Source organism: Cavia porcellus, unplaced genomic scaffold (genome assembly GCF_034190915.1).
Source record: "Cavia porcellus strain 051 isolate PalLab524CR breed Dunkin Hartley unplaced genomic scaffold, mCavPor4.1 scaffold_4, whole genome shotgun sequence".
NCBI classification, from domain to species: Eukaryota; Metazoa; Chordata; class Mammalia; order Rodentia; family Caviidae; genus Cavia; species Cavia porcellus.
Window position 1 is genome coordinate 65,717,101 of NW_026947487.1, and position 17,917 is coordinate 65,735,017.

A 17,917-nucleotide genomic window follows, 5' to 3' on the forward strand; every position below is an offset into this window, starting at 1 on the left:
ACAGGAATACAAAAGTTAGATATTTACATGACAAGTTATGGTAACCTCGCACCAAATGTCCCATATAAAAATGTAAGTGGACTTCTTGTTTAATTTAAAAATATCTACAGATTTATTGTGTTTAGCTGTCTCCACAAGCAATAAAATAATTGCTTTATTTTTGTAGTGAAATACTTTAACCTGCAAGTCTTTATAAGTCACTATAAATTCTTCCTTTTCTTCTGACGTTGAAGATAAAATCTCTTTGTTTGCTGTAATATGGCAATGTTCCACCTGCCACCAAGTAACTCTCTAGATGACAAGTTAAAAGATGGGTGTTAAAATGCCAGAGTTAAAGTGCTAGACCTGACAGCAAGTGGACACACTTGTGACCTCCTTGATAGCGTCATATGATAAACTATTTTTTATAGAAACAGTTGGAGTTGGTATGTTTTGGAAAACTGAAAATTCTTAACTAAATTTCCTCAAAAAATACAAAAGGACCTATGAAACATATATATAGGAGTTGTTAATTACTAAAAGTGGATACAAATTCTCAATCAAAAAGTGTTTGCTGATTTTTTGAGCACAGATGTGTCACTATTAATTGAGGAATAATTTGAAAGTTTGCCACAGACGGTGCTTTTAGTGTTAATTTTACTATGAAATTGTCTAAAGATAAAGAGCATAGGATACTGATTTAAGAATATGATGATTGGTGATGTTTTCCAAGACATATCTGTAAAGGAACAATTTTTTCCATAAAAGTGGCACTGGCAGATCGGTAAAGGCATTACTGTTAACACTGCTCTGTAAGAAGTGACCCCAGTCACACAAGGTATAAGACTCTTGATATATTCCCTTTAAATTTGGGAACAAATTTTGTAGAACCTCAACAGTGTCAACTACAGAAACTTCTTAAGTTCTAAAGATTGGTATGGCTATAGCAAAAGGATTATGTGCCTGTTAGTTTTTCATCTCATAAATCTGTAAGATTTGAGATTACCATAAAATAATACATTTATACGGTGTTATCTTTTCCATGAATATTTGTGCCTGGAATTCAAATTTGCTTTTTCTTATTTCCATATGCTCTGTTTTAAACATATGTTAAGTTGTATATTTAAAACTAGAAGTACCAAGAAAGCCCACATAAAATATGTTTTCTTCATTATCAAAGACTTCATTGCCATCGTTATTTGCAGGAGGTGGGGGTTAGAAAGAGTGAATGTAAGTTAAATTTGTAAAACAGATTTTTTAGTAGCACCAAACAGAATGAACAGCTGGCTTGCATTTTGTGAGGTGCATTGCTGTTGTCACAATATATAAATAAAATGCTGATGCAATTGTCCATGTTTGGAGTTTGTCAAGGCAAGAATATTTTATTTACTGAGACTTCTCCAACTTTCAAAGATTGGTGTTGACTTTGATGGATAAACACTATGATGCCATTCAAACAAAATGTTACATTGTCATTTCATATACCCTTTCTGTGATGTTAGGAAGTTAGGTAAGAGAGTGACAGACAGTTCAGCACAGTTTTTATGATGGCTTTGTAATGATGTATGACTACTAGGATCTTCTGTTTGTTTGTTTTACTCCAAAGAAGTACTTTCAAGTGATAGCATTTTGAAATTGAATTATCATTGTATCACTTTAAAAATGTACTGATGATTGAATTAAAAGAAAACCAGCTTTATGTACAGTAGATTTTCTCTGTGTACTTGTGGTTTTGTATTCTTTTACATTACTAACTCTGAAGAATGTGTATCTCTATTCTAGTCCTGCCACGGAATTAATCATTTTTCATCATAGTTTTTCAGTAAAGGAACAACAATTCTGATAAGCATGAGGACTTTTTCCACTAATTTTAAGTAAAATATAATAATTGAAATTAGTATCAAGTTATGCTTCCTTATTTTAAAAAAAGTCTCAATTTTTTATTTATTGATACAGAATCAAGTGCTTGAATTTTCTAATTCATTAGCAAATGTCATAAATTATGAAATAATTTAAAAATATTTGTTTTGGGGAACCTGCATAATTGTGTTATATCCTTATATTTAGTGGTAATAGTAAAGAATAATTACAGAATCATTCCTCCTTCATGCATAACTTGGTATCTGGCACAAGTGCTGTGCCACTTAGGTTGAGAAAAGTGATGCATTTTCAAATATTGATTTCTTTTGACAGGAAATAACAGAACAAAGAGGGAAATAAATGGCATAAAATCAGTTAACTAGGCACTAACTTAAAATTTTCCTTACTTCTTGATATATGTACATGCCATTAGGTTGTCATGAAGACCACTTCCTGCTTGTCGAAATGTGCTGTGTTTCCATCTAAGAATTGCAATGGACTCGGAATTTCTACTTTCTTTTCTGTCTATTTTGTCAGTTGGTGGCTTTCAGCATAAAACAGACCCGACTTCCTACCATCTGTTCTCTGTTAAGATTGACATCAAGTTCAGCTCCTTTCTGATGCCTGGTTGTTTCCCAGTTTAGAACACTTCCGTCCTAAAGTCCTGCCACATCCCTGAGATGCCAGCCATTGGGCCATCCAAAGAAGCGGTACATGGAGGACATGACAGAATGTGCTAGGGAATGGTCGTACCCATTGTTTAATTACAAGTCAATTAGCCAATGCTTTCATCTTTCTAATGTTAAATAAGTCAACCATTGCATTTTATTTTGCAGCTTGCAAGTCATTGTGTTGATAGAAACTTTCCATATATGTACTACAGTGTAAGTACAGGTTTAGGCATTTGTCAAATGTGATACAAAGCACTGTTTTGGACTTTACAATCTAAAAACAGGATAAGCTTTAAACAAATACTTAGACTTGTTTGTTAAAAGAAGATTGGTTATAATGCTTAGCCAATTTTAGTACCATCCAAAGTCTAGGTATGTTAATTATATTAGGATAGGATAATAAATTAATTATATTATTTTGGTATAGAAAATCTCTCTAGTTTAGACTAGCAGAATGTATTTCTCAAAGCTAATTTTAAGTCTATATGCATGTAAATTAATTTCTGTCTATAAATCCACTGATATATCTACATATTATCATCTACTTTCCACTAGCACTCAACTCAGTACATACTTGACTTGTAGGTAGATCTAAATTCCAAACTCTGGTTTTGCAATTTAAGTTTAGTAATTACACGGGTACATTTTAGTATATTCAAATAAGGGTTTAAGAAAGCGAATCACATTTTGTTATTTCACTTGCAATTATACATGTTTTTAGCGTTTTTAAGTTCTATGGACCAACAAGCAAACTATGCTTTGAATTTTAAGGCATCTTAACACATTTTAGTATTTAATTAATTAGCATTGCAAAACAGTAGCCCCATTAGGTCTCTACTTAGGTAAATATAGCTGTATGAGTGTACTAAGATGTTTAATATTTGAAAATTTATACTTTTCATATTGTTGGACTTAATTGTATCTCTGGATGGTTTAATATTTTCATAATTATTTTTAAACTCACTCTGGTTAGTTGATACACACTATTTATGCTAGGAACACTTACATTAATTAAAAAGACAAAGTTAATGTACAGTTAATGTGTTTTTATATAGTAAACAGGTTGTTTCTATTTACTGCTGTCGTACATTCACTTATCAGTGAAATGACTTCCCGGCCACAGTGGCATCTATCTCTGCAATATAAATCCCTGTGCCTATGTGAAAAGGCTTGCTACACATAAATGCAGGTTACTTCATGCTGCTATTGGCATAATTTTAGTATATTAAGTAATTTAAGGTACTGAGTGAGGTTTTGTTCTTCATGGTATAAATTCATCAGTAAGTGAAGTCATAGGCTGCTGCCTTAGTTTAGAATGTAGAAAGATAATGTAAACAGTTTAAATTCATTTCACTGACATGGCACTAAAAAAACATGTTATTTTGTGTCATGCATCTAGCTGTTAATCTGTAATAAATGTTGAAGATTAATCCTGATTTTGGCAATATAAATATGTTTTTAGTAAATATAAACATGACAGCAGTTGTTTAAAATTGCTTTTATCAAGTATGATGTAACTATCTAAAGCCTAAGTTTATTATCTCTAAATTGAATGCATTTGTAAGACTTATTTATCTGAAAAGTATTCACTAAAAACTTGCTATGCTGAAAGAAAACATAATCCCTGTAATTAACATCCCCCTTAAAGCTGTGGTAAAATCTTTCATAAAAACTGTTTGTAATGTTCCACATTTTTGGCCATCAGAGAAATGCAAATGCAAATTATATTGAAATTTCACCTCACTCTAGTTAGAAAAATTCCAGCCAGGATGTGAACAATGAAGCCCAGAAGTTTGTACCATTAATATTTATTAATAATTATAAAAATAATGAAATTATTTATTTATAAACTTTCACGAAGTAATCGTGCAAGTGAAGTTTTAGTAACCCCTGTATATTGGTTGGTAGGAATGCAAATTAGTACAGTCATTATAGAAAAAATATGGAAATCTTTAAAAGACTAAAGATAGACCTACCATATGATCCAGTTATCCCATATCTGGATAAGTACCAGAAGGAAATGAAGTCCACATATAAAAGAGACACCCACATAGCCATGCTCACTATGGCATGATGTGTACTAGCCACCATACTGAATCAGCCTAGGTGCCCATCAACAGATGAATGGACAAGAAAAAAAGTAGTATATTATTCAGCTGTAAAGAAGAAGGAAATCATGCAATTTGCAGAAAAATAGATGTAAATGGAGAAAAACATATTAATAAAATAAGCCTGGCCCAGAAAGACAAGTATCACAGTTTCTCATATTTGGAAACTTGAAAAAATGACCTGTGAGGACAGTTAGAGAATGGGAAAGGGGGTGGAAAAAAATGGGATAGAGAGGGAAGACAAGAGAGAACTGTAAGGATGGACACAATCAAAGCACAAAATGTGCATGTACAGAAATGTCACAATGAAGCCCCAGAATTTGTACCACTAATATTTATTAATAATTATAATAATAATGAACTTATTTATTTTAAACTTCCATGAAGCAATCCTGCAAAGTGAAGTTTTAAAAACTGTATCTCTCTACTAAGCATTTTTAGTTGATAGTATTCATAAAGTATCAATTTTAATGCCTAAATAAAATTTTTAATTTTTGTTTTTTTGAAAATTTTCACTAAGTAACTACTATTTGTCTCAGATTAGCTGGGAAGTTAACTGTCTAACAAATGACCCAAAAACTTTGGGTTCTTTTAAGTAGAGATAATAAAATTTTTATTCATTGGACACAGGCAGGATTCATCAACATGTTGTATTTATTTATTTATTTATTTATTTTTCCTTGGGAGAACACATTTTTTTAAGGATCCCAAAATGAGAATTTAACTTTTAGACAACTAACTTCACCAAGTCTAACTCATTGTATTGTGAGGACCATGTACATATATTTCTCAACAGTATTTTTCAGAGTTAACAATGTGTAAGCCTTGAGAATTTCTTTTAAGCATGCCTGAGCAATGTGATAAATTAAATGGATTATCTAAATGCCTAATTTTCAGAAAAGATACAAATAGATTTTTATTCTGTGGTATTAACATTTGCAGTTAAAATTTAAGGTCTAGAAATACTCAAGCAAACATTAGTATTTTTATGCCTACATTCTTTTCCACTGAAAAATATTAACATTCTATTTCCCACATTAAAAAAATTGTGATATTATGCAGTGTTCAAGTCAATTTTTCTAAAACTTTTTCATACACATAATTTAAATATCAATTGATTTTCATTTAGCCATTATTTGACATAATGGTTGGTGTCTGAGTTGTTCACTTTGTTTTTTTCTTTTTTGGTACACGTGACTCTTAAAAATTCAACAGATAGGCTACTTAACGTCTAGCTCAATCTGCTATAAAAATGATCCTGATATTAACTTTAAAAAATAACTTTACTTTTTAAAAAGTATTATTTTTTTACTAGTACATGATGGTGATACATAATGAATACATCCGTTGTGGAAAGTTGACACACATACATATTTCATTTTAATCCTTTTTACTTTGCTTTCTATTCTCCTTCCTTCCCTCTTCTTCCATCTCTAGATTCCCTTCTCATCAGCAAAAGATCTGTCTCACATTTCCTGTCATCTGTGTTTTATTTTGGCCTTTAAAGTATTTATACTTTGAGCTTCTCATATCATAGAACTCATGTGATACTTAAGCTTGTGTATCTTATTTCACATAAGTATTATAGTATCAAGTTGCAATCATTTTCCTGCAAGTAACTCAAACTTACACTTCTTTAGGCAGAGTTATAGCCCCATTGCATATGTATACCACATTTCCTTAATCCATTTATCTGCAACAGGCACATAAGCTACTCGCAAGACTTATCAGTCGTGTGTTGTACTGCTACAAACATGAACATTCATGTATCACTAGAATATATTTAACTCTATTGAGAAGATACTCAGAAAAGAAGCTTACAGTATTTTCACAAGGCTTTGTATGGTAATACCTGTGCTTCTTTGCATGTCAGTGTCTAGCCTCTGTAACCTCATCTTCCACTTTTTCGTTACTCAATCCACTCCTGCCATATGGTACTGTTTTTCTGAAGATGTAATAAAGATACTGTCATTCCAGTATCTTTGCATTTGCTGGTTTTAGTACCAGAATTATTCTTCCAAGGACAGTGGTCTTATAGAAATTTGAATTTCTGGTCAGATGTCATCTTTACACTTTTATAAAGTTATATTCCTATAGCACTTTCCAACACACTCATGTAGACTCTGTACCCTCTTACTCTAACTCATTTTTAGGTTTTTATTTTGGCATGTATTATTTATAAGTGGTGGCACGTACTTCCAACGCATTGTGTAAGTTATTCCACCATTGTTGATGCCAACAAGGCAGGCAGATGATAAAAGCCTGAACCATTATATTAATTTTCATATATTTTTGGCATGTCTTCATTCTTCTTACTAAATTTTTTCCAGTTTGGCACTGTATGTCCAAAGTTCATACATTTTCAGCCACCAGTATGAACTCATCCCCAGTGAGACTATATATAGGTAATTATATTTGGCAAACATATACTTTATTTTTTTCTTTAGATCTAGGCTTCTAGTCAATGTCTTCCCTTAGTCTCAAAATCTGTTAGCATACGTTGTTAAATGCTATTGAAAAGAAATTATCTCAGCTTTTTTCAACCTGAAGTATTTATTTATTTTGCTCACATTTTTGTAGGATTTTTTCTTTTAATATTGAAATCTTTGTTGACCTTTCCTTTCCTACTTGGAATTTAAGTAAGTTCCATTGTCTGGTGCCCTCCATTGTTTCTAATGAAAAATCTGCTGTTTTGCTTATTCCTACTCTGTAAATTAGAAAATAAGAGTTGGGAGCAGGGAGAGATATATGAATTTATGACATTTGGTTTCCATTAGTTCTGCTTCTTTTCTTGCTTTTCTATGCATGTGTCTTGGTTGGGATTTTGCGAGCTTGTTTGATCTATAAATTCATGTCTTCCATCAATTCCTGTAAGTTCTCAACAATTATTTTCAAATATTTTGTCTCTCATTTTCTTTCCTTTTGCTTATGGGAAACTAAGTATGATAAATATTAGTTACTGTTCCACAGATTTCATATTATGTTTGTTTCTTTTTTCTTTGTGTCTCTATTTCAGTGTTTCTGAACCTTTAGGTTATTGTCTTTCTTCCTATATGTCCAAGCCACTGTTATACCAGTTAAATATATCCTTTATTCTCAATGTTGTATTTTTGCACATAGCTTTTTCAATTAATTCTTTCTTCAATTTTTTTATTTATAATTTTAGTTGTTTTGCTAATGTTCCCAATACATTTAGATACACTATCAATGTTTCTTACAAGATTTTAAAATAATTTTGTAATAGTTATTTAAAAATATTTCTCTTAAATGCAACATCTAGGCTTTATGAATTAGCTGTGCTTTCTGTCACTTATGTGATATTTTTTCCTGCTTCTTCATGTGTACCATACTTTTTTTTTTCCATGTGTACCATACTTATGATTTTATGTTCCACACTGTAACCTATCTGTCTCCCTATCTGTCTCTCTGTCTATGGAGAAACATAATATTTACCCCTAGACAAATGCATACTACTCTCTGTGTTATGTTGATAAACTAAAGTGGAGGTAGATCTGGGTTTTGTTGAAATCTTGGTTAGTTTCACTTTACTAGCGAAAACTAAAATTGGCTTCAACAATTCTGAGGACAGTGTTAAGAATTTCTGCCAACAGAGTTTACTCTTTCTTTCTGTTACTGGCCATCTGTGAGAACATTGAGTGTGGATAAAGTCTTTTTGCTCCATAAGTACCATCGTCTCCCTGAGCCCCCCCAGCCAGATTGCTGCGCTTTGGAAAGTCTATCTCCATATTGATTTTCTGTCTGAAGTTGTAGACTGCCCAGTGCTTTGTACACTGAGCAGATCAAGAGCTTTGGAGCAGTTTTCCTCAGTTTGGTTCCCAAATCTCAGCAAGTTACTCCTTTGTGTGTGGGAAGGCTCTGGGTTCGCACTGCCATTTTCCTCGTGATTCTTACGATGCCCCAAAACCTCAGTGGTCTATTTGGTTTTCCCTGGGGAAAAACTCTAGGTGCCTTTTGAAAAGGAAACAATTCTTTATCCTTCTGGTTTATCATTATTTGGTATTATATTTCAGCTCCAGCATTTAATTACCTACTTCCTTCCTTTTAAGGAAAGCTTCATGCACTGTGGGAAGCTCTCTCTCCAAATAACATTTATTGCCAAGCCCAGTGTTTTGGCATGCTTCTACTTTTTGCTTAGTGGAGACTGATTTAGTTGTAAGCACTTTTAAATTAGGTAAACATTTATATGTCTGTATTTAGTAGCAAATATTGACAGTTATCTCAGTTGTATCTTATCTGTTTTCTTTCTACCTAGTGGTAACTAATTTTGATGTTAAGAAAATTACATTTTGATTTTCTTCCCTTTTAAAAATACTTTAATAATCTTCATCATTCCTCTACAATGGTATTTAAGGAAGTTTCTCATTCTTGCTAGTAGCCTTGTCTTATATATAATTTCTGTTTTCACTCTTATTCTTTCCCTTGCTTAGGGGCTTTTGAGTTGTCCTTATCTTTTGTTAATATTCATTATACTACAATGTATATAAATTATTTTCTATTGTTTATTGCCTTAAAGTTGTATTTCTAAGTAATTTTTTTTACTATTGACTTAAGGTCTAAGATAATTTGTACTGTGAGATGAGAAAGAGAAAAATCATCATACACTAATTCTAATGAGTTAACAAGATGTTAAAAAACTCACAAGATATAAATAGTTATGTTTCTGTGTATATCTAACCTATCTATCTTTAGGGCCTCAACTTCCCATTTTGATTTATTAGGAAGCTCAAAATAAGGTCATGCCAATAGTAATTTCCAGCCAGGAATATAGCTCAGTGCCTAGCACCTGCCTGACAAACACAAGGCTCTGAGTTTGATTTCTGGTACCCCACCCAAAAAGTTGAAATTATATTTATACAATATAGATATATTGATATATATCTTGCTTTAAATTAGTAATTTAAAGCATCAATTTCATATCTTATGAGATTTCATTTTAGTGCTTTATGTATTGATAATTACACACTTAAATTTTAAGAAATATTAAGAAACATTTGTAAAATACTTAGGCTTATGAGTGGAGTCAATAAAATACTGCAAATAATTATTATAGAATGAAGAAACAAGAAAAAATTGAAGGAAAATTTCAGGCAAACTTGTCGGTTCCTTTCTTGACACCAAGTGAATATCCATGTAGTAACTTGTCTTCTCTGTAAAATGGAACATGTATAGAGTAAACTCCTGGTAGAAAACCAGATTGTGTAGAATTATATTTCAGGTCAGTATCTTGCAGTTTTATTTAGAGCGAAGACTAGCACAGATCCTTTTTGAACTGAGAAAAAGGAAATAGCATGTGTCTTCTTTTTAGCCTTGTAATGTCCAGTTGCTAGAAAAAAAAATCTCTGCTCAACAACTGATTGTGTTGTCACATCTCTCCTTATAACAGTGATTTCTAAAACCTCTTGGTTTGTCTCTGTGTCTGTGTCTTACATATCTGCTCGTCATGTGCAATTTTGAAATTGAAACTTTACTATTTCTCAGACAATGATGGTTTACTAACCTCTTTATAGAAGTAGAGATGTAAATGAATCCACTCTCTGTGTTTGAAAATTTTAAACTAAAGTGCAGTTGTTTGCTTCAGCTTGTCAATGGATATTTATGAGGGGAGCATAATCCTACAACAGTTATAGCAGTGAAATACATCCTGTACAGATAGCTAGTAAAGGAGCTCACAAGTGTTAATGCTGTTGGAATGTTAATGCTCAAGAGATGGGAGTCATGGCAGTTGCTCTGGTTAATGCTGCTCATATTGACCACAGTAAAAATGAGAGAGTGAAACCAATTTTAAAATTCTGCAACACAGCTAGGATCTCATTACCTTAACCTACAGCAGACATCAGTTCCTACCATTGTCTTTTTCCCATTCTTCTGTTAATTCATTGTGAGTAGTATTGTAACATCAGATATTTTTCTTGGGGTATCTCCATCTCTTCCTACTTATTGCTTGGCCCAACACATGTTGGCCCAGCAACAATTTCATTGAAAATATTAGTAGATTTTTTGCTCTAAAATATACTAATTATTACCTGAAAAATCCTGTAAGTAAAGAAAAAGGCTATAAACTGTGATTTTGAGTTTAGCCTTGTCAATGCTAGGATTTAATTTGTGATTTGTATGTTTGTTGCATTTCTTCTTTATTATAATAGTGAGATTTCTTTGAAATATCTATTGGGAATAATAATACATTTCCAGCTTGTAAGAAATCATACTGTATTTGCTTTTCCTGGAAACCAAAGAAAACATAGTTCTCTCTTTAAAGCTACAGTATTTATTCTTATAGAAGAACTTTTGAGCATAATGTTTCAACAGTTTGACATGGTTACATTCTATGTTTATGTTATCTATGTTAACTTAATTCAGGTTAAATTAACAAATCATCGTTTGACATTAGCTATCTGCAGACTATTTTCTTATGTTCTGCCTTAGTGAAAAAGGCAGCATACAAAAGAAGTACACTTGATGTGGCGCCTGTGTAAGGCAGAGATTGGGGGAGACTTTAAAGGTTAAAATGAATTTTGATATTCATTATGGTTGAAAAAGTTGAGAACTAAAACTAAATCTGTAATAATTTATATTTCCTTATACCTAGTTTATTTCCAAAGAAATACTGAGAGAAAAAAACATCAGAGTAATAAAACTGGAGGAATAATAATAGTCAAAGTCAAAGCACAGCCATCTGAGAAAATGTACTCTGAGGAAAACAAAAACGCTACTAAAACATGTTACAAAGATGAGATTCTTGCAAGCCACTGCATCAAGATGAAACTGTTCAGTTGCATAGTTGCTGTTATATATAAAAAAGGAAGCATATGAGTTTACTAATAGTAATAAGCTTTTTCCCAGCTCTGAAATGTATCTGAATTCATCCCTTTGTATCAGTGTCATCAATAGAATTTTTCCAAAATGCAAGATACTCTTTATATGACCAAAAGCCATATAAGCTCTTCCTATCACAAAAAGTTAAAGGGATGATAATTCATTGTCCTAGATTTATGAACACATTTATAAGAAAGGTAAAGAAATCAAGATAAGATATATAAAGTTTACTGGTGATTTGAGTTAAGGTAGGCATGTAAATATCTAGATTAATAGGTATGAAGTGGTGCTTTTATCAGAAAATGTTACAGAGCACTTAATTACAGCTCTAAAAGGTTGATGTCAGTAGAGCTCCTTGTTTAAATCAGGGTTTTGAGATAAGCACTTTTTCTACCTGTCCCCTTCTTGTGTTTCATCCTAGCCATGGTGATCTGTAAGTCACCTGTGAACCTTCATACACTACAGTAAAAAGTACCCCTGACTTATAGAAGTAACTGTCTAGAACTTCACTTAACAGTTTCTTTTCTTGGTCAGTTTCTCTTCCTTGAAACAAAATACCAGACACCCACCATTGAAGGAGAGCTTTAGCTTGGCTCATGTTTTCAGTTCGTAGTTTGCATGGTGGAAGGGTGTGAGTGAACAAAAGCGACTCAGTCATGTCAGTCACAAAGCAGAGACAGAAAGAAAGAACTAGGCAGGAGGTGCACCCTTCAAAACCATGGCCCAGTGACTGGCCACTTCCAACTAGGCTCCACAGCTATAGTGCCCCCATAATCAAATCGTATTCCAAAAACTGCACCTACAATGGGATGAGGCTTTTGGGGGAAATTTTTGATATAAAACATAACATTCCCTCTCAAAACTGTGTTTTCAGTTGATCTGGTGAGAAACATGCCTGGCCAGGCGTGGTGATACACATCTGTACTCCCAGCATTTGAGAGCTGACACAGGAGGATTGTTGAAGTTCAAGAACAGCCTGAGCCACAAAGGGAGCTCACTGCTATTCTGAACTGTGTGAAGAGATCCTGTCTCAAAAAGACAGAGGGGCGGGCACCTGAGGGATGTGTATTCTACATTGTTAATTAAGCTAGAGAAAGATGTGCTCTGATACAGGATGTGAGGTTAGAAGATTTGAACATTCAAGAGCTTTCCTATGTGCTACTCTAGATGTAGCACATGTAGGCTGTACATGTCTGCCTGTAGATACTCGCACATGTATACAGAAACATATTTTAAAAATTAGCTGTATGTGACCTTACCAAAAGTACAAGCAGCCATTTCACTGAAACTTATAGAATTTTGCTACATAAGATATTTGAATTATCACAATTTCTAAACTTCTTTACATGTTTCTGGCTATAAACTAAAGTCCACAGAACCCATTCATTCCGTCTATACTTCATTTCTTTCTTTTCTTTTCCTTTTCCTTCCCCTCCTCTCTTCTCTCTTCTTCCCTTCCCTTCCCTCACCTCCCCACCTCTCCCTGTGTCCCTCCCCTCCCCTTCCCATGCCTTCTTTTCTCTCCCCTCCCCTGACCACCGCTCCTCCCTTCTCTTCCCTTCCCTTCTTTTGCTTTCTTTTCTTTTTTGTCGCTTTCTCTCCTCTCCCTCCCTCCCTCCCTCCCTCCCTCCCTCTGTCTCTCTTTCAGGATTAAACCCAGGGCCTTTTCATTGCGCTTCCATCCTCAGCCCTGGTTTATTGTTTATTTTGAGATAGAGTCTCACTCAGTTGCTTAGTTGCCTAGGGTGGGATCAACTTCAGGATCCTCCTTTCTAAACCTCCCAAGTGCTAGAATTTTAGGTTTGTGCCACCATTCTTGGCTCATTTATTTAAATATTTAAGACATTCTACTTGTAGTAATTATGTCATGCCAAATGAATAAACTTAATGATGATTGAAATGCACCCAAGGATGCTTACATTCCCAAGACATAAGAATGAAATCTGTTGTCATCCAAATCATCTTAAACTAATGAGGTCTTAAGATATTAATTCAATTTTATATTGAATTGCAAATAATTACAAAATGTTGTAATTAGTAAAATCTATGATTCAGTTATTTGTAAGGCATGATCAAAACTCAAGGTACTGCCTAATACATCACACTAGAAATATAGTTAGATTTTACTCAAAATTTCGATGAATATTAGAGCATTTTAATTCTAAGTGATTTAGAAAAAATGTTTCATATTATTATGATTTATAATGCATTATATATTATATTTACACACATATGCCACTTAAGTTCAGAGACAATAAACCCAAACTAAATAATAAAATTTGTAATGATAGTAATTGAATTGCCTCCAAAATTATTTATAAGAGAGCTAAATCAATGGATGTTTGCTTTTTAGCTAAAGCCAATAGAAAAATCAATGCTTTATTTTCCCTTTATGCTCTTCCTTTTCTTCATTAATTTCTTAAATTTCAAAATTCATCCAGCAGTAATCTTTAAAAGGAAAGTGGGAAAAAAAATCATGGTTTTACCTTCCAAGCTTCTTCTTCAACAATATTTCTTATTTTTCTTTTTTCTACTTTACCATGCTTTTGGATCTTTAAAACAAATTTTATTCACACTTACAGGGGAAAAAGAGAAGCTTCATAGTCTGAAATAGTTTGTCAGCAGATGTTATGAGACATAGAAAAATCTCAATAGGAAGAGAATACTGACCCTAAACTAGAAAACAGTATCCTAGCTTTTGGTGGGCCAACGACTTTGGACAAGATTCATGCATCAGCAGTGTCACACCCAGGAAAGGAGGACATCGTTTATTACTAATTGGAAATCTTGTTTTCAAATCATTCTTGGGTGATTTACATACAGAACCACACATCTATACAACTTTCAGTGAAATGTTAAGAAACTGGACAGGGGAGCTCTGTTTGGAAATGTGTAATTGACGTAGAGTCATCACTTGGAAGAAATATATCATGGTGAATGGTGGTGTGTATTTGTAGCCAAGAGTGGTAGACATGATCAAGAGTAGGGTTGCCTACTGCAAAACTCTTTTATAAGATAGAATTTTAAAAATGGCATCATTTTCCATTCCCCTGTTTTCTATCCTGTCTTAAATGCACTCCTCATGTGCACATCAGGAGCACCAGATTGTATAAGAGAATACTTACATTTTAATTAACTGGAGGAAGAATTAGAGTGCTGACTTTGATATTTTGCTTATTACAATAGTTGTGTTGTACTTCAGATAGCAGGAACCAAGTTCAGGTTCCATGTTTTCTCTGCATGAACATTACTGTGCTACGTTGCAGGTAAATGTACATGATGCTTTAACTTATGTGGCCACAATATTTAGATCCAAGGATCTAAATTTGCGTCTCATGCAAGCCTTGTTCTTTATTTGGATAATCATTTTTATAGTGCAAAAACTAGGTGTCCTTATGCTTTTTAAAAGTAATTGCTACACTATTTCAATAAGGATTTCTTTTTTCTTCAGGGTCGGTGTATAAACTTCTCCCGAGTTCCTTCTCAGTAAGAAGAAAGCAACAGGACCAAGATTATGGTATGAAAGTGCCACAGTTTCACACTGCTGATCTCCAAGCAAGTGAAAAAAGTCAAGCGCATTTCAAAAGCTCTTGAAAGTGCAGTTTCAATCCTCTCCATCAGGAACTGTTTTCTTTGCTTTCTGCTTTACTTGCACCATTTTCAAACACTTGTTCTGCCATCTACAAAGGAAGTGATGAAACTCAGTGGTAACTGATGATTCATGACATTGAAAATAAAGAGAAATGTTAATCTGCATGCTGACTTACACAAGCAAGTTTGTTTGAATGTCTAGAAAAAGAAAAGACGATGACACCAACATTATAAAGATGATATCAAGACAGAGACAACAAAACAAATGTTGGGTCATGGATGGAGATGAGAGTTTTTAATACAGAGATGTGGCAATTGTGTTTCTGTGTGGCGAGATCTTTAGCCATCGGCAGAGTATGAAAATTCCCACCAGGCTAAGAAAATAATGGAGTCTATTGCCTTATAGCTATGTCAGATCACAAATTCCTTCCAAGTCCCTGATCATAGTGTGCCTTACGGGAAGTTGCTGACTAGAAAATCTTGTCATTCTAACACTGAGAAGCGCACACGCATGACAAAATGTAGACAGGATGCCCCAAGGTATTGGTAGCGAGAAAGATTTTGCCCTTTAGTTTTTGAAGACACCTTTCTTTCATTATGCACTTGGGACAAGAAAATTAATAGAGCATTATTCCACAGGAAGACAGCCTCTAACCAAAGATCTGGAGTGGAGTTTAAGGGACTCATGATTTGAGACCTTGCCCGTGAGTCTGATAGGTTTCCTCTCTTCACCTGTGTTCAGGATGTGGTAGTGCGTAAAGCATTAGTATCTGTAAACACACCGAGGAGTTTGTTTTGCTTTTAATTTAAAGGAAGCAGTAACCACAAAGCTTCCGCTCAGGGTTTTTTTCTTCCTTCGAATCTCCAAGGGCTCTTCAGCGTCACAAGCCAGCAACTCTCTTTGCATGAAAATTTCAAAGTTTAATTAATATAATTAAAGGCAACAGCAAGCAGCAGCCTGTGAAGATTTTGCTCATCTTTTTTATGCCTTTTGACATTGAATGACCTATTACTGTATGCGCATTACTTGGATTTTGAAGACTCTACCTTGGGTCTGATTCAATACAGCAAAAAGGACTCTTTTCTTCAGTTTATAAATTAAATTTCCAGGAGGGTCACCATCAAAAACCATTGACAATGTATATATTATAATTTTTTAGAAAAACCACCATCGTGTCACGTCGACGATGCCAAATTATGTTAGCATGAGCTGAAGCACTGTAGGGGAGGAAGAAGGCAGCAGCTGAAGAAAACAGCTCAAATGATCTAGTCACTTTCGATACTGTACTTCAGATGCGAAATGGATATTCGACTCGAAACCTGACAAAGCATGCCTGCTTTGATGGGAACTGGTATAGACAATGACCAGTGGCTGGGTCAGTGGGATGTCTCTCTGCGAGCACAAAGGCTTATCAAATGACACTAAAAATAAGTTCAACAACCATCACAATGGGAGGAAAAAGATGAACATTTCATGTTTGGTGAGCATGTGAGTGCACAAGATGGAAAGAACGATTTGGATCATCCTGGTATAATTACACTCATTGTGTGCTCCTAATGGAAATTTCAAAGGACGGGAGTGATTCTCTTGGTTGGTGTCCAGGTTTCTGACTCTGCTCCAAGAAGCCTTATGCATACACACACACACACACACACACACACACACACACACACACGTATATTCTCTAGCTTGAATCTTTGCTCAAGTTTATTTATGTCACTGGCTGGCTGGATCCAACGTGATGTGTCCACATATCCATAAATAAAATTTTTACCTGAGCTTTTGGTATTATTTTCTTTTAAGTTCACAGAAAGTTCATGCTTTCTTTGACTGACTATTCCATTGTCCTGGTTAGTTTGGAGAATGGAGTAAACAACAAGCAAACAACATGTTCACAGATGACACTATTGGCAGAATCTATGTAAGCAGGTACAACATGGCAGCCTGATAGAGTACCCACAACCCTTTATGCAATGAGTTCTTGTAGGCATTTGTTCTACATTTGTGTCTGGAGCAGGATCTATTGCTACTTTTTTAAATGAGCAGAGCATTTCTGATTAGTACATACCCAATAACATCATTTTAAGAGCATCAAAGATAGTATGAAAAGCAAGGCTGTGTTTCCTTGGTAGCTACTGTAAATTTCTCAAGAATCATATAGCACATTTGTACTTTGCTACATAAGCAATGTAAATTAACCTCTGCCTTTAAATGGCAAAATAACCCTTAAGATTTGTAATGCAAATTACAAATAAAAATAATAAACTCAATGAAGAAAGAGATCGTATTAATCTACATATATACTAGAAAAATGCCATTCATAAAGTTCAACCACAGATGGAATTTCATTGCCCTTAGAGATATGAACCAGATCAACTTTGTGCTCTTCTCTGATTATTCTAACAAGCAAATAAAAAATTTCTTTTAAAAGAATAGTTTTCTTATCCAAAGATTAGATTAAAAATTTCTGTACCTTTCAACCAGGAAAATAGATAAATATAAAGCATTTGTCTATAAGTTCTGTGACACTATGTATAGAGAGAAATAGATTCTATGCAATTTTCTGGACATAATGTCAGTGTAGATCTCCTTTCTGTGTGTAAATGAGTAAGTCTTATCCATCACCCATTTGTGTTGCATAAGGTTGCAAAAACAATTAAGTGGGAAATGACTCCTAACTTATGTGTCTATTCTGCCTAGAAAGAAAGTTTTGAAGGCATCTATATATATTTCATAACAATGTCTGTTCTTTATGGATTTGATCCATAAATATTTATCTATCTGAAAACTTTGATACTTGGAATGTTTTCCTTAAAGCATTTGGTGCTCCCAGAAAAAACATTTGGTGCTAAGAGTTGCAGCACTGATGCCTT

At 33.8% G+C, this 17,917-nt stretch overlaps 1 protein-coding gene across 1 annotated transcript in view; it reads left to right on the forward strand.

Annotated features, from left to right (window-relative positions):
- Positions 1-16,822, forward strand: part of Antxr2 (ANTXR cell adhesion molecule 2) — a 141,006-nt gene extending 124,184 nt beyond the window's left edge. Inside the window, exon 17 of the mRNA XM_013141482.2 lies at positions 14,904-16,822. Coding sequence (XP_012996936.2) covers positions 14,904-14,942 — 39 coding nt within the window. The 3' untranslated portion in view covers positions 14,943-16,822. The remainder of the gene's footprint in view (positions 1-14,903) is intronic.
- Positions 16,823-17,917: the final 1,095 nt, after the last annotated feature.